Raw genomic sequence first — 24,626 nt, 5'->3', positions numbered from 1 at the left:
GAGCAGGAAAGGAGGGTGCCTGCTGTAGGAGGGGCTGGCCTGACAGGGGCCTTTGTCTTCTCTGCAGGTAATGTATTTCAGCTCCCTCTTCCCTTACGTGGTGTTGGCCTGCTTCCTGGTCCGGGGGCTGCTGCTTCGAGGGGCAGTGGATGGCATCCTGCACATGTTCACTCCTAAGGTAAGGGTTTGTGGCCCCCTACATCTGGGGAACCCCATCAGATCAGCTTCATGCAGTTTCACATCCAAACCCTACTGTGTGTCAGGTGTTCTGCCAGCTCCCATGGAGAGGAAAAAGGAAAGGGCCATAGGCTCTGTCCTCATGTTTCAAGGAGAGAGATGTTATACCAATTTGGGTAAAATCAGAAAAGGCTCCGGGAAAGAGGTGGCCTCTGAAATGAGCCTTGCAGAGCAGGATGGGTTTTGGCAAGTACCAGTATGATTTATTAATCAAAGGAAACCACACGAGCAAGGATGTGGAAAAGCACCAGATATGCCTGCAGCCATGGTACTGGCAGATGCCATTGAAACGTGAGGGAGGGGCTTCATTCACTCATTCACTCACTCACTCATTCATTCATTCATTCACTCGAGGGTGGCTTTATTTCATGGATCTGTGACAACAGGAGCCAGGAAGATGAACTCCCCTCAGGAATTCCAGTTTGTACCCAAACCAGGGGAACAAGGAGCCCACCCAGGCTCCCTCTCAATCCTACCTATAACCTATGAAAGGAACGCACAGAAACTGTTTATAGAGGATGCAGATGAGAAACAGGTATCCTGAAGATGTGTGCCCAGCCTTCAGGAAGGTGGTCTGTCCTCACCTCATGGCCATTTAGACCACTGGGCACAGCTATGGGAGTCATGCCAGTGGGGATTAATAATTTTAGATTGCCATAAACAACGTAATTAGTGCCTCCAGTTGGTGAGACCAAGCACTTCATCTCCAAATCCCCTTGTCAAGCAGCAGCCAGAAGGGGTCTGCTAAGACTCTAGCCCACATGCTCCAGGTCAGACTGGGCCAGACGAGCTGGAAACCTCAGGGCTCAATAGAGCCACCATCCATTCGTAAACAAATGCACATACACGCTCCCTGACACAGGTAGTTCACACTGGGTGATACAGAAGACCTCAAATTCCATGGAGTTTGAAGTCCCTAGGTCCCTATGACTTCCCTGCCCTGCTATTGTGAGTATGCTCTGGTGTGTGGACGGTGGCCACGGATAAGGCTTACACTATCCATAATAGCACAAACTAGCCCTAGGCATCGTTGGACTGACCAACCAAGATTTCTACAGTCATACCCACAAGCATGAAGCATATGTCCTAAAGCAAACAATAGGGCTGTAAACACATGATATCTAACAGATAAGCAGTCTGCTTCCTCTGGGGTAAGTGGTTATGAGAAGGCCATTGGCTTCCATGAATGACTTCAGCAGTCACTATAGAGTCACAATCAATCTCAAGCATCCACTTGAGTCTTTGAGTTATACTTCACTGAACTATGTGAAGATGTTAGATGCTTTGGTGATGTATATAAATGTGGAGCGTCACAAATGTCTCCAGGTAGGCTGCTGACAGAGTTAAGAGTCACTGGTATGAAGATCCAAAAGATAATGGCACAAAACACTGGACTTGACCACCAGACCCAGCACACACAGTATTTCAATTCACCTCAGTGGATTCAGACACCCATTATATTATCTCTTTAACTGTGAAATATTTCAAGCTTATATAGTAATATAATAGACATTTTAAAAGGAGTAAAACAACACAGATGCGAATAAAGTGACTTTGTAACGCTCTCTGATGTCACGTTACTTTTCTTTCTCAAAGGTAGCTGCTGGCAGTCTGCTTTTGCTACTGTAACAAAAATACTTTAGACTAAGTAATTTATAAGCAAATGAAATTTATTGCTCACAGTCCTAGAACTAGGAAGGTCAATGTGAAGGCACCAGAAGATTCCATGGTGAAAGGGCAGAGGGACACAATCTATCACTGAGGAAAAGTCCGAGCAGAGCTCAGGCAGAAGCTGAAGAATGCTGCTTACTGACTCTCTCTCAGAGTCACTCTCTGCTAGCTGTCAGATATCTAATATCTTATTTCTCATAGCTTGAGTCCCTATTATAAAGACACGAATCCCATTCTCTGGAGTGGATTCCTCAACTTGCTCACTTCCAGGGAGTCACTCCTGAATATTAGGGCCTGAGTGCAAATTAGGGTTACAGAAGCTATTATTCTGAATTTGGAATTTATTCTGCTAATGCATTCTTTAAGATGTTAGACATATTTCCACAAACAGTGCATAGCATTTTTACGTACTTTTAGAGTTTACATATATCTCCACAGGTATCCTCCTATGACTTGCTTGTGATTTTTCATGACACTATACTTTTTGCTTTACATATAATGATGTGTGCATATAATATATATGATTTACATATATGATAGATGGCTCTAGTGCCTCTTTTTCAGTGTGGTATAATGTTTTACCACAGATAAAATGTACTTATTTGTTTTCTACCTGATGGCCATGTAAGTAGTTTCCAGTTTCTTCTCTTGCTGATAATGCTATGTTCTGGTTAGTTTCCTTGTTGCTGTGATACGCAGTGTGACCAAAAACAACTTGAGAAGGATAGGGTTGACGTCATCTTATCCTTCCAAGTCACCGTCCATCACTGAGGAAAAGTCAGAGCAGGAGCTCAGGCAGAAGCTGAGGAATGCTGTTTAATGACTCACCCTCAGAGTCGTTCTCAGCTAGCTTCCTTATATAGCCCAGCTCTATCTGCCTGGAGATGGTGCTGCCCAGCGTGGGCTGGATTCTTCCAAAGCAATCATTAATCAAGATAACTTCTTACAGACAAGTCCACAGGCCAGTCTGATCTGGGTTGTTACTCAGTTGAGATTCCCTCTTCCTAGTTGTGTAAAGTTGACAATAAAACCTAACCAGCCACAAGTTATAATCAACATTGTTACACACATCTTTGTTCAAGTTTCTATAGGGTATCTACAGTAAAAATTGAACTTGCTGTCTCAAAAGGTTATACAGCAAAAATACTTCAGCCAAAATACTTCCCAAGTGGTTATAGCCGTGAACACTTGCAGTTTATAACTCTCAGCCAAGATTCCTTATTTAGATGCATATAGCTTATGTACTCATTGAGCAACGGGGGCACCTCCTTTCTCAAACCACTTCCTGGATGTTCCAGAAGCCATGTGAATCTATCTTGGCATTTGTAGTGGCTAAAATCTTCTGAGCTGAAAAATCAAACCCTAGAGGAGCCAAGTCCCCAAGAACTGGCATGGTGAAGCTCATGGCTCATCTGATTTGTTGGTCTCCAGGACAAGCCTTTCTTGACCTAGCTTGGCATTGTGTCCACTGAGCAATTTTGTGGTACAGCTCCTGCCTGTGAGTTGGAGGATTGCATTGGTCAAGGAGGGGTGACTAAGAAGACTTGAGCTCTGCTCTATCAAGGGCACCGAGGCAGCCTGTGCTACTGTTTGCCTGGAGTGAGGTTTCTATTTATGGATACCTCCAATACTGTGCAGAGAAGATGAAGCCACAGTCAGCACCAGCCATTTAGCAGTCAGTGCAGGATGAGAACCACTGTGGAGAGGTAACTGTTTTTGACACATAAGGTAAAACATGGGTCTCTATGTCCATTTAAAGTTCTTGATACCATAGAGTACCAGGTAACTGTCCAGAGGTGCCCAGGATATGGGCACTGTTACATTAATATAGGCTTCAATGTTAGTAACATCCCAAGAGATCATGCCATTTGTCATCCTGAGCAGAGTCCAAGGTAATTCTGGCCATGGCATCTCAGACTCCTTTCAGACAGTGCTGGATGATGTGAGAAGTCGTCCCTCCTTCCCTGACTTCTTCCAACATCAGAAATTATCCAGGATACAGGATCTATCCTTTTTGTCCAGGCCCACAAGCAGAAAGCTAGTGGATCTGATGACTGCTGTGTGACCAGGATGCTGGGATGATTCACTAGTGCCTCTGATGGAATAGTAATTGGTGTTAATGGCTACTGAATTGCTTGAAATTCCCAGACAGCTTCCCCTTATCATTTTTTCATCTGATTGCAAACTTATGTCACCGTAGAGAGCCCTGTAATTCTTATGTAATTTGCCCAATATATAATGGCGAATTAGGGAGTTTTCTGAACACATAAACTCTCAGAGTCAGAATTATAAATATTCATATTTTTGGCCCCGTAACTTCATTTGTAGGTATTTTTCTACAAATGTAATCATATATAAACAAACTGGTCAGTGCTCAGTATTGGTTTTATTATTTTAGTAGCAAGAGATGACAATGCTCCAAATGCCTATCATTTGTCTTTGCATTCATCTGACAATGGCTCACTGGATGCCAAGCACTGTTCTAAGACTGAGATTCAGTCATGAGTACAGCAGACAGATTTCTCAGCCTTCATAATGGGTGATATAAGCTAAGATCCAGCACTGAGACTGAATGCTGTGGCTGAGGGGCGAGGGTGGGGAGGGGGATAGAGCAGAGAACAAAGGAACTGGGGTATCTAAGAGAAGAGTTGTAACTTTATACATACATAGTAGGCCTCAAGGAAGGCCTCATGGAGAAAGACCATTTGAATAGTCACTCTAAGGAGTCCCTTTCTCCTTAGCTACATGCAGATGTGGAGATCACACCTTCTGTTCTAGACAGAGAGACAATGAATGAAAGGAACTTCAGGCTGGGCCATCTTCCAAAGTCTAGGTGTGCTAGAGTGGAAGGGAGAGAGGCAGGACTGTGGTCTAACTAGGGCTATGAGGGCATAGGGGGGCATGAGGCATTTTTTTTCTCTGTAGGAACTATGGCCAGTGGAGGTTCTGGGCAGAGGGATGGGATAATATGGTCACCTGGAGCCTCTTTGAAGGCTGCTATAGAGAGTTCAAGAGTAGAACAGGGAGGCTTGCTTGTGAGGGTCACTGGGTGAGAGGCAACTGCCAGCCAAGAGATGATGGAGGAGTGAATTGGTTGAGTTGAAGAAACACTTAGAGAGCAGACTCAGGAGGGTTTGCTGTTGTTTGGATAGGACATGTGGGAGGAGCCAAGAGGAACTCCGAGGTCCTTTGCCCGAGCAACCAGAAGGATGAAGATGACATTTACAGAGATGGGAAGGATGGTGGGAGAAGCGGAATCTAAGGGGAACACTCAGAGAATTGTTTTGGATGTGGCAGTTTTAAAATGTCAGATAGGCAGGTAGAGATACTGAGTGGCAGTTTGCTCTATGAATCTGGAAGAAAGAGGTGAAGGAACAGATTTGGGGTTCCTGGGTAATGGAATTGAAAGCTGTGGCTTGGCTTGTGTCACCTGGAGGGTGAGGGCTGTCAGAAGGGACCCAGCTCTGGAGCCTCCATGTTTATAGCTTGAAGGAAAGAGAACAGGTGAGGGAGGCAGAGGAGGAGGAAGAAGCACGCATCCTCCTGCCCCTAGGCAGAGTGAAGAGAATGTCTGAATAAAGATGGGATGTTCACATGATAAAGGCCAATCAGCTGGCAACAGAAGCGGCATCGGTGGCCTTCATGGGAGATGCTTTGGTAGAATTTGGGGGACCAACTCTAATAGTAATAGACCGAAAGAAAAGTGAGGTAAGGACTCAGAGACAAGTAGTTGACAGCATTTATATTTGGTAGTTTCACTATAAAAGGAAGCAAACAAACGAGACAGAGAGAGAGAGAGAGAGAGAGAGAGAGAGACAGACAGACAGACAGACAGACAGACAGAGACAGAGACAGAGAGACAGAGACAGAGACAGAGAGAAATGCAGTAGTAAGTGGAGAGGGCCCAGGTCAAGGATATTACTGCAGAATTTATATAATGATTAAAACAATCCATCAAACCCTGGCAGACTAGAATTGAAAAGAGCTTTAAAAAACAGCCTGGTGTCTCCATATATGAAGCAGCAATTCTACCTTAGATCTTAAGAAAACTCAAAATGTGATTTCACAGGAAGTTTGGACATAAAGCTTCATAGCAGAGTGGTTTATAGTAGACCTGAAGTAGAAACAAGCAAGATGCCAATCAGCTGAGGAGTGGACATAGAAATTGGGGCTTGTGTATAAAATGGAATGGTATCCATCTCTAGGAGGGGATGAGGTACCCGAGCTGTGATAATGGCACAGCCAATAACAGGCATGCTATACAAGCCTGAGGACCCAAATGTGACCCCTAAAACCTACATAGAAGAGCCAGGCATGGTGGCATGTACTTGCAACGCCAGCTCTGTGGACAGAAACATGAGAAGATCCTTGGGACCTGGTGCTCAGTCAGTTTAGGTTCTAGTCTAGGCTACCAGTGTTCATCAGTGTTCAGTGACTTAGTAAACCAGTTAGATACCCTGTATCAAAAACAAACAAATAAATGGTGGAGAGCAAGGAAGAGATTCAAGGCTAACCTCTGAATTCCACCCATGTACATAGAGAAATATATCATCATTCCCTATGATCATGTATATAACACACACACACACACACAAGAATAAAGTAATTCATGATAAATGCTACAATATGGAAGACCCTGGAAAACATTAAACAAAGTGGAAGAAGCAAGACTTATGTCTCTTATGAGACTACATACTATGCAATTCCAAGCATATGAGATGCCAGAGCAAGGAAACTCATAGAGACAATATTCTAGCAGTCATGTAGGGCTGGACTTGAGGGCAGAGGTGAGGAACAACTGTTAATAGAAACGTGCTTTTCTTGAGGGAAAGGGAGAGGCTCTACATTAATAGTGGTACAGACTGCATGACTTTGGTGTGCTAAAAATCGTTGAACTGTGCACTTTAAAAATATCCAGATGGCATCAGGGAGAGGCCCAGTGTCCTTGGGGGGTGGGAAGAGATGGTGTTAGCTGGAGTCAGAGTTTCCACATCAACAAGAGAGAGCAGCCCCTGGCAGCATGCTGTCACGGAGAAGCTGTGGGGAGGGAGAGGTTCTAATGGTGGAGTCTTCTTCTGGTCGAGTTATCTTTCTCAGCAAGGTAGGAAACCAAGTGGTTAGCTGGGGAACGAAAAAAGAAAGGAACACTGGAGAGCTAAGGAAGTGTGAGTGTGAAGTTATTGTCCATTTGGGAACAATGGACAAGCATGGCCCTAAAAGCCATCTGGTAAATAGGACTCAGAAGTGGACAGGACCTTGGTAGCTAGTGGACCACCCCTAGCTCTCAGCAATCTGACAATGCAGCCTTTTGCACACTACTATTGTGAAAGCACATAGCTTCTGACGCTGGTGAGGCACTTAAGCGGTGTTACACTCCTTACACGAATCAACTTGCTTAAGCCCCCTAAGGCCCCTCAGGGTAAAAGTATTCTTATTAATACTGCTTCCAAAGAGATGAATTAACTGTGGTGGGGTGAGGCTGTGAGGAGAGACAGCAGCGCAGTTTGCTAGGCACTCTGGGACTCTGTAGGATCCCAGGAAGCACACTGAGGAAGTGTGGCAACTAAGAGCAGGGTGGTGTGCTCCCAGAGTAGGAAGAGCTCCATGGGGTGTGGGAGAAATATACGCACACATGTGTCTGTATGTGTTGTAATATGAGATATGTATTTCAATGTGCTGTAATCTGTATAATTGTTGCTGGGAGAATTCTCTAGAAGCCAATATCATGGTTACATATGTCTGAGGAAGGAAACTGGACTTCTGGGATTGAGGGCTAAAGAAAAGGAGCCTAAAGGATCAAGAGTGTATATTAACCCCTGGAGAAAAGCAGAGGCATTCGTGAAAGTCCCAAGAACTCAAGAAAAGAGTCTGGTTGTGGGACTTCTTGACGCCTATTTGAGCAAAGACCTCTCCCATCAAGAAGATGGCCAGCCTTGTGACCTGCGACCAGCTCATCACCCAGCTTCCACTGGGAAGGCCCCTCATTTCTTGAGGTTTATTTTCATAGCTTCAAGATGGGGTGCACAGTGATGCCCCTGCCCAGGGCTGTCAGCAGAGCTCATAGGACTGCTCCCGGCAAGTGTGGAGAACACATAGCAAGCACAAGCTATTATTGTCTCTGTCCCTTGTGAAGGTGACACTATTCTTAGGCAGTGGGAACTCTGCACTCCAGTGCCATCTGGTGTCTTGTGGCTCAGTCTGGCTCTGCCGTGGCAGGCGCTAGAGAAATGGCAGGTACTGAGAAGCAAGAGTGTGTGCTGCTGTCACGTGTGAGCTGCTGTCACTCACCACTCAGGCGGTGCTCGGCGGCTGTTTGTGCATTCAGAAAGCATATTCTATGCTGCAAAACATCTTGTTCCCTTGGCAGGAAGTGACTTAACAGCTGTGCCAAAGAAACAGCAGGAAGCCAATGCTATATCACACTGGGCACCTGGGAGGGAATGGGCTTCCCTCCAGAGTAGAAAATCCCTTCCCACCTCTCTTCTTATCCCAGTGTTTGGATAAGTGGTATGCCCTGTCTAGATAGTGACACTTCCTGAAGTCACATAGTGTCATCCCATGACAAGAGTCTCCTTTAAAATCACCTCTAGATTAGCTTTGGGTACCTGTTCATCTCCAACAGCAAAGTGTCCCATTTAAGCTATGGACTAGAAGCAAGGGTGTCACACAGGGCCATCTCCTCTCCAAGAGCAAGCTAAAGCATCACATGATTTTATGGGGCCTCAAACTCAATTCGGAGCTATCAGCCTCCTTCAAAATGATCTAGGGCTGGAGGGAGTTGGGTGAGGATGCAGAGGGGCTGGATTTAGAAGAATGAGATTGGTCTCATATGGATAGTTTCTGAAACTGGGATCCTAATGACAAGAATAGGGATTTGCTATGCTACCCTTCTCTATAGGTCATATTTAAAAAGAATAATGACAGCTTTAATCTTAACAAAGAAACAATTGTTTCTAACAAAAATCATTACATGCACTTCAGTCCTTCCCTGTCCCTTGCGGTGTCCCTCGAGCTTTTATATCAGTCTTACTCCTCAGTTTGGAACTGGGTTGTCTCCCCTGGAATAGCTGCTTTTATTTAAGAAATTTGACTCTAAACAGTGATTGGGCTAGACATAAAGCCACATTCCTGCTTCAGCTTCTGGGAATAATGAGAATCCTAAGAAAGTCTCATGCTTGAGTCTCAGACGAAATCATGACACCAGAAAACGCCAGTGAAGTCCAGCATGCCTTCAAAGTATATGTAACTCAACTCATTTCTGGAGCCTTTTGGAGAATCACTGAAAAATTGTCACCCAAAGGGGTGAGGGGAGAGAGGAGGGGTTTAGAAGAGTCCTTTAGAAGTGATTGGCTATTTTCTTCTCCTTTTCTCTAATCTCTCCTTTTCTAGTAGTCCTACTACAGACTCCTATTTACTAATGTCTTTTTTTAAAAAGCTGCTTCTTTTCACTTTGAGTCCTATAGAACTCATTTGGAGGGAAAATCCCGGCACAGATATGAGGCTATTTACAGTCTTTATTGATTCAATTGGTATGGAGATTCCTATTGTGTTGCTGAGACCCTAAAGTGTTTGTTACAGGGTGGAGCCCTGGACCTTGCTGGGGATGTTAACACTACTGGGTCTCATAACACTGTATTATTATCTTAAAATAAAATTAGAAGCAACAGCCCCTAAGTCTAAACCCAGTTTGGCACCAAGGTTTTACCAAAAAGCCCTGGACCTGGGTTTCTAATGTAACAAACAAACAAACAAACAAATTTCATTCTACATCAAAAGCCAGACCTCGGTGTTAGGGATGGAGCTCAGAAGTAGAGCCTACAGTCCTAGCATACAGGAGGCCCTGAGTTCCACCCCTCATTCTGTATATTTGTATAAACACAGGCATACACACATGTGTGAGCATACACACACACACACACACACACACACACACAGTGAGACCCTTTCTTGGGAGACAAACAACAGCAAGCAGCATACCTTACCCTTGCACACGGGGTGGCCCACAGCAGTGCAGGATCTCCTTTCCCTGTTTCTGGGACCCTTTGTCTCCCAGGCTCCTCCGTGACCACTGATGTAGCATCTACCCTTCAGCACCCTCGCTTGCTTCTTGCTTTTCAGGGAAAGCAGGGCTATCAAGTCAAGGACCCCTCACATGACAGACAAACCTGTAGGTACAGACCTGCTTGCACCTTTCCTGTCTTTCTTCCTCTTCCATTACTAACAAGTAGTTCAAAGGGCTCTTGTGGAGGACAGCTTCACTTTCCATTCCTACATCCCTGCCTCCCACTAGTTTTTTTTTAAATCCGACCATCAAGCCATGAATGAGAATATAGAAAACAACAACAACAACAACAGCCTGATTTCATAGATTTTTCCTCCCCTGATTAACACCCTCTCTACTGCCTTCCAAGGCTGCTTCTCTAAGAACTAGTTTGTATGCGTGGTTCTATTTCTTTCCCTATGTTGCCTCCCTTTCCTCCCCCTGGCTCCAGGGCCTCTGAAGAACTAAACCCACCTGTTACCTCCTGGCTGCTGACTTCCTCTCTGGGATCTTCCACTGGGATGCAGACCTTCCCTTTACAATGTCCTGGCCCTGTCCCCCCCCCCTTCCACCTCACCCCCCCCGCACCTTGTGCCTCTTCTGCTCCCTTCAAATTGACTTCCTTTTCCCTGCATGAAACCCTAGAGATAAATTTGGCCCCAGGATCTGTGGGACCTCTTCTCAGTGTCTGCCTCTATCCTACAGGGACACATGCTAGTCACAACCGCTTTCTCCAGCTGTGCTCTCTGCAGTAAAGCTGCAGTATCTGCCCAGCTCCCTACTGGACGTCTTCCAGCACATTAAAACTCAGTGTCTCTGTAACTGCTGTCTAGACCTGTTCTGCCCAGCCCTGTGGATCTCTTCTTCCCTGAGACCCATCTCCAAACCAGCCACAGGCATGGCCTTCCAGCCTAGCATACCCATCTCCAGTCCATCTTTAAGGTCTCCATTTCTCCCTCAGCACCATCTAACGACAGACAAAGCCACTATCACATGCCACTTGGACTTCCAGAAGGTGTTTCCTTAGAGCTTCCTAGCTACATACACGAGTTACTTTTGTGAATGCACATCTAATAGTGGCCTTCCTTCTTCATCCCTTTAGTGTCTCCCAGATCAAGTGCTTTCTTAGAATAAATACAAAGATCTTTAAAGGCCTTTGACTCTTTGGATTTTCTCAGAACCACTTGTTCTACCCTACCTGCACTATCCCACCTGCACTGCCTCACCTGCACTGTCCCACCTGAACTGCCTCACCTGCACTATCCTACCTGCACTGCCTCACCTGCACTGCCTCACCTGCACTGCCTCACCTGCACTGTCTCACCTGAACTGTCTCACCTGCACTATCCCACCTGCACTGTCTCACCTGAACTGTCTCACCTGCACTATCCCACCTGCACTGTCTCACCTGAACTGCCTCACCTGCACTGTCTCACCTGCACTGCCTCACCTGCACTGTCTCACCTGCACTATCCCACCTGAACTGCCTCACCTGCACTGCCTCACCTGCACTGCCTCACCTGCACTGCCTCACCTGCACTGTCTCACCTGCACTATCCCACCTGAACTGCCTCACCTGCACTATCCTACCTGCACTGCCTCACCTGCACTGTCTCACCTGAACTGCCTCACCTGCACTGTCTCACCTGCACTGCCTCACCTGCACTGCCTCACCTGCACTGTCTCACCTGCACTATCCCACCTGAACTGCCTCACCTGCACTATCCCACCTGCACTGCCTCATATCTCCAAGCATACGTGCTTATCTATACTATCTCATAAGAACCACCTCACCTGTACCACTGTGTCTGCATCACCTCTCCTGCCTACATTTCTCGCCTATACCACCTTTGCTGCCTATATCACTGTACCTCTACCTACATCACTCCACTTGCTCAGCTCATCTGCACCCCTACCTGCACCAACGTATTTATACTACTCCATCAGTCCAGCCATACCCCTTCATTGTGTAACCACCTCAGGCACTTCAGTGTCCCTTTATATGCCACCCTATGCTCACACTGATCACCCTAATGCTTTCTCGTCTCTGCTGTCAGTGGTCAGAAGGCCATCTTGAGGATTCCCTCCCCTGAGAAGCATCCCTTGCCTCCTGATCCACTGAGTGCCTGACTGTCCCAACCCTTGCCATATTTTCAATTTAGCATCTGTTGGTGAAATCAGTTTCCCAATGTCCATCTGTCCAACTAGCCCATAAGCTCCAAGGATGCTGGAACCATGCCTATTTCACTCTCCTTGGCCCTACCTTGAAGAATGAAGTGTGAAAGAAAAAGTGATTTGATAAAGGCTTTGGAAATGGCTCCATATCACCCAAATACTCTTGTAACTCAGCCTCCTGTGTAAGCACTCAGTATTTAAACAGCCCTTTGAGGTCGACACTGTTATCTGTCTTCTGCATGTAAGGAAGCTGTGGCTCAGAGGAGTTAGGTGAATTTCCCAGGATCCTACAGCCATAGCTGGTTTATACCAAGCCATGTTGCATGGTCTCAGTTGAGGCTGAGGAAAGGGTGGGATGGCGGGCACACGATTAAAACCATCATCTCTTTGTCTCTTTCTTTGCTCCCATGGTCATGCCTGTAGCTGGACAAGATGCTGGACCCCCAGGTGTGGCGGGAGGCAGCCACACAGGTCTTCTTCGCCCTGGGGCTGGGCTTTGGAGGCGTCATCGCCTTTTCCAGCTACAACAAACAGGACAATAACTGCCACTTCGATGCTGCCCTGGTGTCCTTCATCAACTTCTTCACCTCGGTGTTGGCCACCCTCGTGGTGTTTGCTGTGCTGGGCTTCAAAGCCAACATCATGAATGAGAAGTGTGTGGTCGAGTAGGTGGCATGGCCCCTCCGGTTCCTCATTTCCCTGTCTGCCTCACCCAGGGGTAGCAGGTGGGCCGGGCAGGGTGAAAGGTCCCCTCTGTTCCGTAAGGAATGAGACCATCATCTTCCTCAGCCTTGGCCCACAAGAACAGGCTCATGGATGTTTCTATCAGTAGCCTGTGGGTGCCCTGCCTGGGTTTCTGAGAGGGGTCTCCAGGGCCCTACTCCTACCTTCTTACCTGATCCCGCCCTCTTTGCACTGCAGGAATGCTGAGAAAATTCTAGGGTACCTCAACTCCAATGTCTTGAGCCGGGACCTCATCCCACCTCACGTCAACTTCTCACACCTGACTACCAAGGACTACTCAGAGATGTACAGCGTGATCATGACTGTTAAAGAGAAGCAGTTCCCAGCCCTGGGCCTGGATCCCTGCCTCTTGGAGGATGAGCTGGACAAGGTACTGGAACAGGATGCCCTTCCCAGGGCAGACAGGAACCCAGAGATAGGCTTAGTGGCTGGAGCTTGGGAACAGGCCTTGAAAGACCACAGGGTGTAATCATTTACTAATAAGCAAAGACTCACTATGTAGTCGGTTGGAGAAAGACAAGTATCAGCCAAAGCAATTGCCAGAGGTAAGCTTATGATTAGATGAAGGGCCAAAGGAAACATTGAAATCACAGGAGCCTTTATCAGTTTGAGGGAGCTTCTCTATCTATCTATCTATCTATCTATCTATCTATCTATCTATCTATCTATCAAGATTTTTTTTAAAATTTATGTACATTGGGGTTTTTTTTGTCTGCATGTGTGTCTGTGTGAGGGTACCAGATATTATAGAACTGGAGTTACAGTTGTGAGCTGCCATGTGGGTCCTGGGAATTGAACTGGGTTCTCTAAGAGCAGCCAGTCATCTTAACTGCAGAGCCATCTCTCCAGGCCAGTCTCACCATTCATTGAGCAAGCTTTCTGTGCACAGGGCTCTGTGTATACAGTGCACTTAGAACAGCACCTGTGAAACAGGTACATGCCAGTCTCCTTTCATTTCCATTTCCTCTGACCCCTGTGGCAATACTATGAGTTGAGTGTGAATATTATCCCCGGTTTTAGCAATAAGCAGCCTGTAGGTTGGGGGAGGGGCTTGATCAGCATCTCACAGCTAGCGAGTGAACAAGCAGTGTGTGTGTGTGTGTGTGTGTGTGTGTGTGTGTGCATGTATGTTTAACTCCAGTACTCTTCCTCCAGAGTCCCAGTTCTGCATCATCCCTTGAGAGTTCTGCCCTCCCCAACTGTCCCCCACTTCCATTGCCACAATGACACTTAGCTCCTGGTCTAGAGCAGAAATCCTGTCTCCTCATTAATGCTCAGGTTGAAGTGAGGACGACTTTTTTTGTATTTGCATTTACGCCATTGTTAGCTTTCAAAAGGACTGCTCTGCTAGAAGTGTCCATAGGAAACAAACTCACAGATCCCAGGTCCCAGGCTGGAGCCAAGGTTCACATTAGGGATAGCAAACCCTAGAGCCCCTGAGTTTCTTCATGAGACCAGAGGCTTCCCAGAGAGGCGTCTGAGCGCACTGGCAAGGCAGCCCTGTAGCTTGGAGATGGACTTTGGTTGGCAGAGTGCTAATGTTGCAGCCACGTAGCTCTGGGTTTGATCCTGAACGTTAAAAAAAAAAAGGATTGACAGAAGAAATTCACAAAGTCCGCTTCACTGCTCTACAGGAGTTGCATCCCACATCTCTTGCTCTCTCCCATGATCAAGGGCGAAGGAGCCCAACTGGAGGATCCTCTCCCTCCATGTTCCATGAAACTCCACCCAGTCTCACGGGCATGGGCCAATCCTCTGAGAAAACTAGGATTGCAGCAGGCAACCTCAAGAGTGTCTGAATGACAATTAAAAAACTCAGGTTGGGCCATGTGTTCCCTCAAGATCACAGGACAGTTCTAAGTGATGTGAGCAGGCAGTGTGTGAGCAAAGGGCCTCTGTATTAAAGCAATGGTTCCCTACTCGGAATTTCCATGAGAACCCCTGGCAGCTTTATACAATCTCACAGCAGTTTAACCCTAGACCCAGGAAATCATTGCCTCTGTGGGAGAATGGCATGGGATGGGTACTTAAAGACTACAGTTGCTTCTATTGCACAGCTGAGCCTGCTGCTTTAAGGTCTAGAGTTTGGCAATTCAGAAATGGGAGTGGTCATTGTGGGTGCAACAAAGACGATGCCTTAGAAAAGCAGAGTCTCACAGTGGATGTGTTTCATTGTGCGTCTTCACCTGGATCACTGGGCTCCATGAACAACTTGTAGGTCAGAGGTCACCCAGGGAAACTCTCAGAAACCTTTTTTTTTTCTTTCACATTTTGGTTTAGTTTGGCTGTTTTGAGACAATATTAATCTGTAGTCCAGGTTAGCAGGAAATTCAATGTGAAGCCCAGGCTAGCCTTGAACTCATAGCAATCCCCCTGCTTCAGCTTCCTGAGTGCTAGGATTAGAAGTATGAGTCACTAGAGCTGGCTCTCTTCAGAGATTCTGATACTCACTAAAGTTTAAGACCCACTCTCTCGAGCTGAAAGAGTTCAAGTGGCAATGGGGATCCCTATGAAATAGGGGACGTGGTAACTGTAGCCCTAAGGGCAGTGGGAAGGAGGCAGGGGACTTGTGGAGTAACAGTGGCCCCTACTCTCTGCCCCACCCTCAGTCTGTGCAGGGCACAGGCCTGGCCTTCATCGCCTTCACTGAGGCCATGACACATTTCCCGGCCTCCCCGTTCTGGTCCGTCATGTTCTTCCTGATGCTCATCAACCTGGGCCTGGGCAGCATGATCGGAACCATGGCAGGGATCACCACACCTATCATCGACACCTTCAAGGTGCCCAAGGAGATGTTCACAGGTAACTCCCTGCTGCCCTGCCAGACACCAGCCCAGCTTGTGCATGACAATTTAGGTTCTGACTTGATCGGGTCATTCAGCACCCTGTGTGCAGAAGGCCCTTCTCTCTCGCCACAGACCTGGATGTGCCACTCAGCTTCCAATACTGTCAGGATATGCATTTACCACTCACCTGCATCTCTGGGTCATAGGGATGGGGTAGAGCATCTTCCTCCTCTCAAATAAGAAAACTATGGTTTCCTGGGGAGGAATCCTAGGACCAATTGGTTGAATCATCTCAATTCAATTCAGTAATTAAATGGAATGGTTGTCTTGAGCCTGGTGCTGTGCCAGGCGCAGGAAACATGGCAAAAGCATGCAGAGTGTTCCCTTCCTCGAGTCTCCTGCCTGATACAGGAGGGCTCAGAACCTCAGCTTCCAGCCATCTCCTGCAGGGCTGTGCCTGGGGGTTATGGAGAGGGTAGGCTGCAGGCCAGTTTGGAGCAGTGTGGTGGAAGGAGGGAGTTGGGTCCCCCTAAGTCCCCAGGGTCCCGCCCACCCTGCACCTGCGCCCCCACACCGGCCTCCCGGCTCTCTGTAGTGGGCTGCTGTGTCTTTGCATTCTTCGTGGGGCTGTTGTTCGTCCAGCGCTCCGGAAACTACTTTGTCACCATGTTTGATGACTATTCGGCCACCCTGCCACTCACCGTCATCGTCATCCTTGAGAACATCGCTGTGGCCTGGATTTATGGAACCAAGAAGTAAGGAGATCATAGAGGAGTGGCGGGGACATGTGGTGGCTTCTTTCCTGTAAGGGCTTTCTGGGGAGTCTTATGTTCTCATGGCTGCTTGTGAAAGGGGCAAGAGATCATAGTCCATCAGAGCTAATCGGGCCCTGGGCTCTGAGAAACTGAGGCCTATAAAGAGGGCTTGGTTAGTAAGAGACAGAGCTGTGCTAAAGACCTTGGGAATCCTGAGTCCAGGTTCTGAGGCCATCCTGAGTGATTAACTACCACAGCCCCTTTGCTGAGTACCAGTCCTTAGATGTCCACTAAGCTTGTCTAGCATGTGGTGGGATTTGAGGGGCCCTGCTCTGTCCCCTCAGAGTCGGTGGGCTTCAGCAGCCTGATTTATAATTTTAATGTATGGTTTTGGCATCAAGTTTAGGTTTTGCAGGGAAAGAGGATTAGCAAGAAGGTAAGGTTTGGTTTTATATCTCTCCACTTACAGTCAGCTCTGACTTATGGTCAAATATGCATTCCCAGGAGCTTCCAGAACTGGCACCTTCCTACTCCCTTAGTATTTATTGTGCTCACTGTCTTTGTCCTCAGAGGGACCCAGGCCTTCCACTAACTACCTCAACTTGACCCTCCTTGATGTCCATATTGGTTTGGAAACCAGCTTTCCTCACAGAGGTCATTTGTGTCCTGGGAAGGCACAGAAGGAGTCACTGAATGCATAAGAAAAAGATCACCTAAAGGAGATTTAGTTATGGATCTAATAGCAACTGTAATTTCAAAGCAGTTATGGATATAAATGTTTCTAGGTACCTCCAAATAACTGGGATATGATAAATGTCTGATGCAATCTATTTGGGACAAAGTCACCCCTGAGGTCGCTTGCACTTATAATAAAAGGATTGACCGGGCTCAGTTAGTATAACTGAGGTAAAGATGAGTTTTCTATACCGCTGAAACCCATATCCTGCCCGCCTCCTGGAATTCTAGCAGAGTCTGGTTTAGAGGTCCCTGGGTTTTGGAAGTTTCCTTCTTCCCATGCTAGGTAGGTGCATTACTGCCTCTCCTCCAGCAGGGGGAGTCTTGAGCCAGGCCAGTGGGAGGAGGCTGTGCTTTGGGAATCCAGAGCTTTCCAGCATCTGTCTGCAAGGTTCAGGGCCTGTCTAATGGATCATATCTCTGATGGAATATGGTGTGAAGTAGGCAGGGCCGAGCCCCCTGGAGATCACAGAAGCTTCACACTGTGAACACTGAAGGCAAAGGCTAGCGGAGCCCAGAGGGGACTGGTCAGAAGCAAGTGACCGCAGGAGAATGAGAGGAAGTGCTGAAGGTGCCAACTGCTCTGTCTTCTGCTGTGCCTGGCAGGTTTATGCAGGAGCTGACAGAGATGCTGGGCTTCCGGCCGTATCGATTCTATTTCTACATGTGGAAGTTTGTGTCTCCACTGTGCATGGCTGTGCTCACCACAGCCAGCATCATCCAGCTGGGGGTGTCGCCCCCAGGCTACAGTGCCTGGATCAAGGAGGAGGTGAGTGGTGGCCCCCACAAACCCCAGAGTCTCTGGCATCTTCTCAGGCCTTTAACATAACAGACTAGAGCAAAGCTTCCTAGCACAGCTACTCTGTAACAAGTCTTGTTGGGTGTGCCTTGTGTTCCTAAGCAGTGGCACTATTGCTATAGTATAAATGGGAAAACCGAGGCTCAGCAAAATCAGCATGCTTTCTAGTTCTTCTAAGGCATAGTCTGTTTTTGTGTCTGTGGAGTGGAATTACCCACCCTTTCTACAGATGTAGAAACTGAGGCCCCTTTAACCAAGCTGATATTCAAACAGCTGTCCCTGGGACCAAGCCACCGTACTAAACTCAAGTAGCACTCCCCGGAGACACCATCAGTACTGCTACTTGGTCAGGGGGCGGGGAAGAGGGGAGCCAGGGGCAAGGGTGGGACAAGATTGGCCTGTAGGCTTGGGACCCGCACAGTCTGGTGCCCTGCAGCCTCTCTCCTGCTGTCACCCTTTAGGCTGCTGAACGCTACTTGTACTTCCCCAACTGGGCCATGGCACTGCTGATCACCCTCATTGCCGTGGCCACCCTGCCCATCCCTGTGGTGTTCATCCTGCGGCACTTCCACCTGCTCTCCGACGGGTCCAACACCCTCTCTGTGTCCTACAAGAAGGGCCGCATGATGAAGGACATCTCCAATCTGGAGGAGAACGATGAGACGCGCTTCATCCTCAGCAAGGTGCCCAGTGAGGCGCCCTCCCCCATGCCCACCCACCGCTCCTATCTGGGGCCTGGCAGCACATCACCCTTGGAGAACAGCAACAATCCCAACGGACGCTATGGAAGCGGCTACCTCTTGGCCAGCACCCCTGAGTCAGAGCTGTGACCACAGCTCCACCCTGCCTGCCTCCCCTCAATACCCAACCTGCCCATTTGTCTGGGCCTGGTCTCTTCCTCCATGGTGGCCACCAGACCCAGGCCAGTCCAAGGAGAGAGGATCTGTCCTGTCTTGTTCCCCACCCAAGTCCCAGCAGACTCCCTACCTATGAGCAGAGGACTGGGGACAATTCAGTCCCTATTCCAGGCCCCCAACCCATGTAACTTTTTGAGAACTCTTGCCAAGTTGCAGTCATGTAACCACAAAATCCCAGTATGGGGGGACTTCAAGTGGACACTTTAGGAGTCACCTCCCCCTCTCCCTGTAAAACCTATCACTTGTAGTTCTTGGGTCTCAGGGAGGGTCCATTTGTGCTGCTGGTCACGGTGGGGGGTGTTGGACAGAGGGTTTAGGGCTGAGGGTGCAGGATGTAGGTGTTAGCCCAGCCTGCCACAAGACCAGGACTCATCGTCCTGTCCAGCCCCGCCAGGCTGCTCCTGAGTTAAGATAGAGATAGGGATGCGTGTATCAGGTCTCAGGCTTTGCTTTGCCAGAAGGTATATGGAGTCTCCTCAATTCTATCTTTTGAGAAAGGTGGAGACCTCTCAGGCTTAAGCATGAACGCTGCCATAGAATGAAATGAATCCACAGCCAGCTCGTGGAGCCTTTGAATGTCCCTGTCTACCCCGACAGGTCCTGCCCGAGAGCACAGTGATGGGGTCACTTTAACTAGGGCTTAGCCATTTCTCAATCTCCTCTATCCAACCTGGAGCCACGGGTGGAGGTCTTTGCCTCTGTCCCAGAAAGAAAAGGGCACAGTGCACAATGGGTGAGGTTTCCAGAGCACAATTTGCAGGTTCCCAGCACAATCTAGATGGTTCGGAGCACAAGAGAAACAAGCGCACCTCACCTGGAGCCCCATCTTCTCCTTAGTGGCAGCTTCTCCCCTGGATTGAGGGTTCCTGGAGGTCAGAGGTGTGTCACCAGGAGCCCTTGTTTCTAAGGAAAGACAGGTAAACTCACTGCCCTCTCTGGCTGCCACTCACTCTCCTTGTTGTACAAGCACAGCCGCTGGTGTGCACATCATGTGGAGACACCTTGGGAGCCTTTCCCTGACTTCCCCCAGCCTGTTCAGGGAAGTGGCACAGGCAGTTCTGGGCAGCGGAGAGCCTCTGGTCTTAGGCTCCAAGGGAGATATGATCTATGGCACTGTCCCTGACCACCTTTCAAGGCTCCTCTGGGAGGAAGGCTGCTTCAGAGCGGCCTGTGAGGATTCGGAAGCTGACCTGAGACTCAGAGTATCTCTCTGTAGTATCACCTTAGAGAGATGGGTGTATGGACTTATATGGTTGGCTGGCTGGGATGGACAGATGGATGGGTGCATGGATGGGGTCACCTTAGCTAGGGTTTAGTCATTTCTCAATCTCTCCTTCCAACCTGGAGCCAGGGGTGATGGCCTTACATACAAACATCCATACACACACACACACAAACCACACACACACACAAACACACACACACATGCACATGCACACACACACGCACACACATGCACACACACACACACACTGTTTCTATCTTTGAAAGTTCTGGTCGGCAAGAACAGACCTGGGCACCTGCCAGAGATTCCTGGGTCATTGTTGTGGCCTAAATTTCCCTCAGTCCTGAGAGGGACAGTCTAGGCCCAGATGTCCACCACTTGCTCCTAAAGCCTCCTGGACACCTCCCTCCCTAGCCTGAGAGGTCCCCCACCCTCAGCCTGACATCTCTTATTCCTCAGTTCCACACACCTTCTCTCACTTCTAGCCTTCTTGGTCCCACCTGTCCTAGTATTTAAGGTGAGAGGGAAATGAGCTTTGGGGCGGGGCATCCCACCATCGGCCCCTCACCTGACAACACCCCCTAGCTGGCCCCGTGCCTAGTCCTGAGCAGAATTAGAAAACAGGAAAGCCAGGCCCTAGCAGAGACTCCACTCTCTCTCCTCCTCTCCACATGCTATTTCTATTGTACATTCAATCTGTACATGTGGGTGTAGATGCTGTGAAATGACAAACCCAATATTATACTGTGGCTGGTGGACTATTTTCATCCTCAGTGCCGTACAGATCTATTTTCATTGTATATTTGATATATTTTTAATTTTGTAGCGTGGCTGGGCCAGGCCCCAGCCTGTGAGCCTGCAGTGAGTGGGGGTGGGGTGGGGGCGGGGGGCTGGGTGGAGCTGAGCTGGGGCTGTTTGCTTATGCCTTGTGGGCTCTGTAGTGTGTGTTGTAGCCTTTTGCTGTAAGCCAGAACCTGTCCTGGCCACATCTTTGCTTCTGTGAGTTGGACATAGGACCCAGAGCTCTGTGGTTGTGTGTGTGTGTGTGTTTGTGTGTGTGTGTGTGTTTGTGTGTTACATTCGTAGGTGTGAGTGCATAAGGTGCTGATCTGTGACACCCCCACCCACCCAGTGTTCATCACCTTCTGAAGACCCCGTGTCTTCCTCTCAGCTCTATGGGTGAGACCTCAGGACAGGCACCTCTAAGAAGCACCAGCTGTGGGGAAAGGCACGTGTTTCCTTCAGGTGACTCACTGTCATTTCACCTTTGGTGGGAAGGAGGGCCTTGGGTGGGGGGGAAAGCCCCCAGATTTATTTTCCAGTCAACCTTTTGTTCACACTGGAGTCACGATGTCTTAGGCAGACAGTACCGGGCTTCTTAGGAAGAAGGCATCTCTCTGCCCTTCAGTCCTGCCCTTGTCCTTGAGAAAGTCTGGAGTACTCAGAAAGCAACAGCTGCTTCTCAGACCTCCGCTGGCTCCTCTGGAGAGATGAGGTGGGCTCACCTGACCACTGAAGACCAGCCCCAGCTTCTGTGGAGGAGCTGGAAGTGAGGACTGGGTCTCCAAGTCTTGACGCAGGGTCCCTAGTGCTGGTTGGTGCTGCTCATACGGTGCCTACCAGGAGACGAGAGGTTTCTGGGGCTGAGTCATTCCAGTTGGGGCAGTGCAGAGGTACACCTAAGTGTTCCTGTTCTGACTGCTCTCAGCTCCAGTCACCAGCTTCTTGCTCAGGGAGCCCTCAGACCTCTTCCTGGGGACAGCGAGGAGCCTGAGGCCTAGGTTGGGTGGTGGGGGAGACGTGAGGTGCAGAGGGATTATAGATAGGTTGGCTTCTGCCATCAAGCAATACAACTTCAGGAGCTGGCTGCTGCTTTTTAAGTGCCAGGAGATGTCCTCCAGAGGCAGTGCGCGCGTGTGTGAGCCCTGAGGCTATGAGCCAATCCCTGTGCAGGTCTGCAGTATTCCCAGGCAGGGACTGCCCTTCTTCCCTTCTTTACCACTACCCTTCCCCCAACTAGAGTATGCCCACTGTGAAAAGAGAAGTGAGATCACGCAGGTTGTAATACACCTGACTCTCTGTGAACCTCTGAGTCCCTCTTCTTAGGTCTGAACTATGGGAAGTTAGGGGAGGAGGGCCCCGGGTCATTTCTCATGAGAAGTCCTGCTTTGTACAGACCTAAACACATACCAGGCAGTCACTTCCGGTCCTGACACACATTCAGAACAGTTTAAGTTCATGTGTCCTGGAGTGGCCAGTGCTCTGGGTCAGGATCACTTGGCCCAGGAGAGGGGATGAGGCATTGTCACCCCAGGGCCCCCCACTTCATCTCCCCCACCCTGGTGTACAATAAAGTGTCTGTTCTTAGCACCCTCTCTTGCCTTTCTTCACTTACAGGAGGGGAGCTGAGGGAGGCTTTGGGACAAAAGTATGTTGTAGGATGGGGTGGAATGGGATTCTCGTGGGTGCTGGCTGAGAAATTTGAAGGTAGAGATGCAGCCAGTTTTCTGGACGTGTCCCTGTGCTTGCCCTTACTGTGCCTCAGCAACTCTGTACACCTGAGATTTTTCTCTGAGGGAAGTGCTTGAATCTACGTTATTCCAGGTAAGGAAAGTGGGGCTCCATCTGATATGAGGATGGCGTTTGGTGTCCTCTCCAGGGCTTTTCAGGGCAATTCTTATCCTGCCCAGCTTCAGAGAAAACTATGTATGTTCACTTTTTGAAACACAAGAAAGGCAGGGGACTGACCTAATCCTTAGGGAAGTGAGCTAGTTCACAGCAAGCCATGTTCTAAGTTCTCAGAGAATTACCCCTCAACTTCAGATCATATCTTTTGAAATCTCCAGTGGAAGGTAAAGATGAAGTATAAGATGTGAAAGCCCAAGTTTTTGTTAAATAGGCACCCACGGAATGTAGGGTCATAAAGAATGGAAGAGGCTGGTGGCAGAGAACCCGCTCTTCCTGCCTCAGCTCGGAGTATAATCTTCAGAAGAGCGCTACTCTCATCTTTCCCCATCCCAGCCGCACTCAGTGCCTTGTGATCTCAGTTTCATTCAGAAGGGTCCTTCCTCCAAAGGAACCTTCTATTTCCTCTCCCTGCCACCCGTCATTCCACGAGCAGCCACCAGGTGGCAGGAATCCCTTTCAGTTCGCGGTTTAGCCTGGCAACACTCTTACACTGTCTCTCCATGTTAGCAGTAGTCGTCCCCAAACAGGCAATTCAGAACTCACTGGCCCGACTTTGGCCAAGCGCCTCTCTTGTCACATCAAATCTCCTACTTAGTTCTCAAACAAGGGACTGGCCCAGTGCTGGAAAAATCACTCCCCACACAGTCACTCAGTCTTTTGGTAATTCTGGTTGAAACGGCAGCCATCCTTCCAGGAGGGATGCATACACACAGAGACACAAGGTATTAAGGGCTTCACTTCTGTGGCACTCTGAAGCCAGAATCCTCAAAGCCACGTCTAAGTTCAGTGTCAGCTGGGTCTTGTCTTTCCTAAGAGACACAGCTTCTAATTTGCAAGAGAGAAGGAAAGAGAGAGGGTAGTTCAAAGGCAACAATACATCCTGAAACAGTTATCTCTTGCAGTGTTCCATGTCCGTCCAAATTTTAAAACAACCAACATTTCCTACCTCATGATTTTATGAATGAGGAATTCCAGTATGGATTAGGGCAGCAGATGGGTGGAAATGAAAGTGATGTCCCGTGGGTAGAAGAGCTGGTCTGGACGTCCCAAGGGAGCCTGTCTCACATTTATTTAGATATTTAGTTCTTGGGTGAAAACAGGTAGGAGTAGAGTCCAGCTGAGCCTGTTGGTCAGAGTGACCAAATCCTTATCTGATGGGGAGACCACTTCAAGAGCAGAAATGTGGAAGCTGGCCTGGCCTTGGGAATAGATCACCTCCACCAGTCTGAGGATCATAGCATCTGTTCAGAGGCCCACAGGCCTCGCTGTAGATTGGAGATGGGAGGGTCCCCACACAATAAACCTATTCTAGGGCATTGGATATGCCCACCATCCATCTTTGGCATCCTTTTGGAGGCTTTTCCTGAGAGGATATTAGCTCTGAAACATGGAACTGAGACACAGAGCTAATCTGTTCTGATGAGGAGGGGAACAGCTAGATTTGGGCCCCGAATGGAGGCAGTAAGTAGGGAAGAAGACGGCAAGGGCATGCCAGAGGACAGGAGAGACAGATTCTTCCACTTCTCTCTGGCCCCAGGGGCAGGCTGTTTGAGGTTGTTTCAATCATGAGTCTGTCACCAACCTTGGGCAGGCCACTTAACCCTCTGAACCTGTGTGACAATAAAACCTTTTCCTTGAGGCGCTGGGAGGAATAAATGAACTCCTGAGGTGCCAGGTGGACCGTCGCATAGAAGTTTTCCAGAGGGGGAGAGAATATATGCTGATTATTACTCTCTTCTCTCTACCAACACTGGCCCCGCTTCACCCATGCAATGAGCCAGCACCCTGGTACCATTGTTAAAAGACAGTCTCAACCTAACCCTGGAAGAAGCCAAGGAAGGCGGAAAGACAAG

The 24,626-nt window shown here is 48.5% G+C and overlaps 1 protein-coding gene across 1 annotated transcript in view; it reads left to right on the top strand.

The window, feature by feature from the left end:
• Slc6a17 (solute carrier family 6 member 17) overlaps positions 1 to 20,940 on the top strand; it is a 47,203-nt gene extending 26,263 nt beyond the window's left edge. Inside the window, exons 6-12 of the mRNA XM_029475499.1 lie at positions 68 to 178; positions 12,548 to 12,789; positions 13,046 to 13,238; positions 15,478 to 15,670; positions 16,250 to 16,409; positions 17,751 to 17,913; positions 18,405 to 20,940. Coding sequence (XP_029331359.1) covers positions 68 to 178; positions 12,548 to 12,789; positions 13,046 to 13,238; positions 15,478 to 15,670; positions 16,250 to 16,409; positions 17,751 to 17,913; positions 18,405 to 18,773 — 1,431 coding nt within the window. The 3' untranslated portion in view covers positions 18,774 to 20,940. The remainder of the gene's footprint in view (positions 1 to 67; positions 179 to 12,547; positions 12,790 to 13,045; positions 13,239 to 15,477; positions 15,671 to 16,249; positions 16,410 to 17,750; positions 17,914 to 18,404) is intronic.
• The last annotated feature ends 3,686 nt before the right edge of the window (positions 20,941 to 24,626 follow it).

The sequence above is a fragment of the Mus caroli genome, chromosome 3 (genome assembly GCF_900094665.2).
Source record: "Mus caroli chromosome 3, CAROLI_EIJ_v1.1, whole genome shotgun sequence".
Lineage (NCBI taxonomy): Eukaryota > Metazoa > Chordata > Mammalia > Rodentia > Muridae > Mus > Mus caroli.
This window is presented reverse-complemented; position numbering and strand designations above follow the sequence as displayed.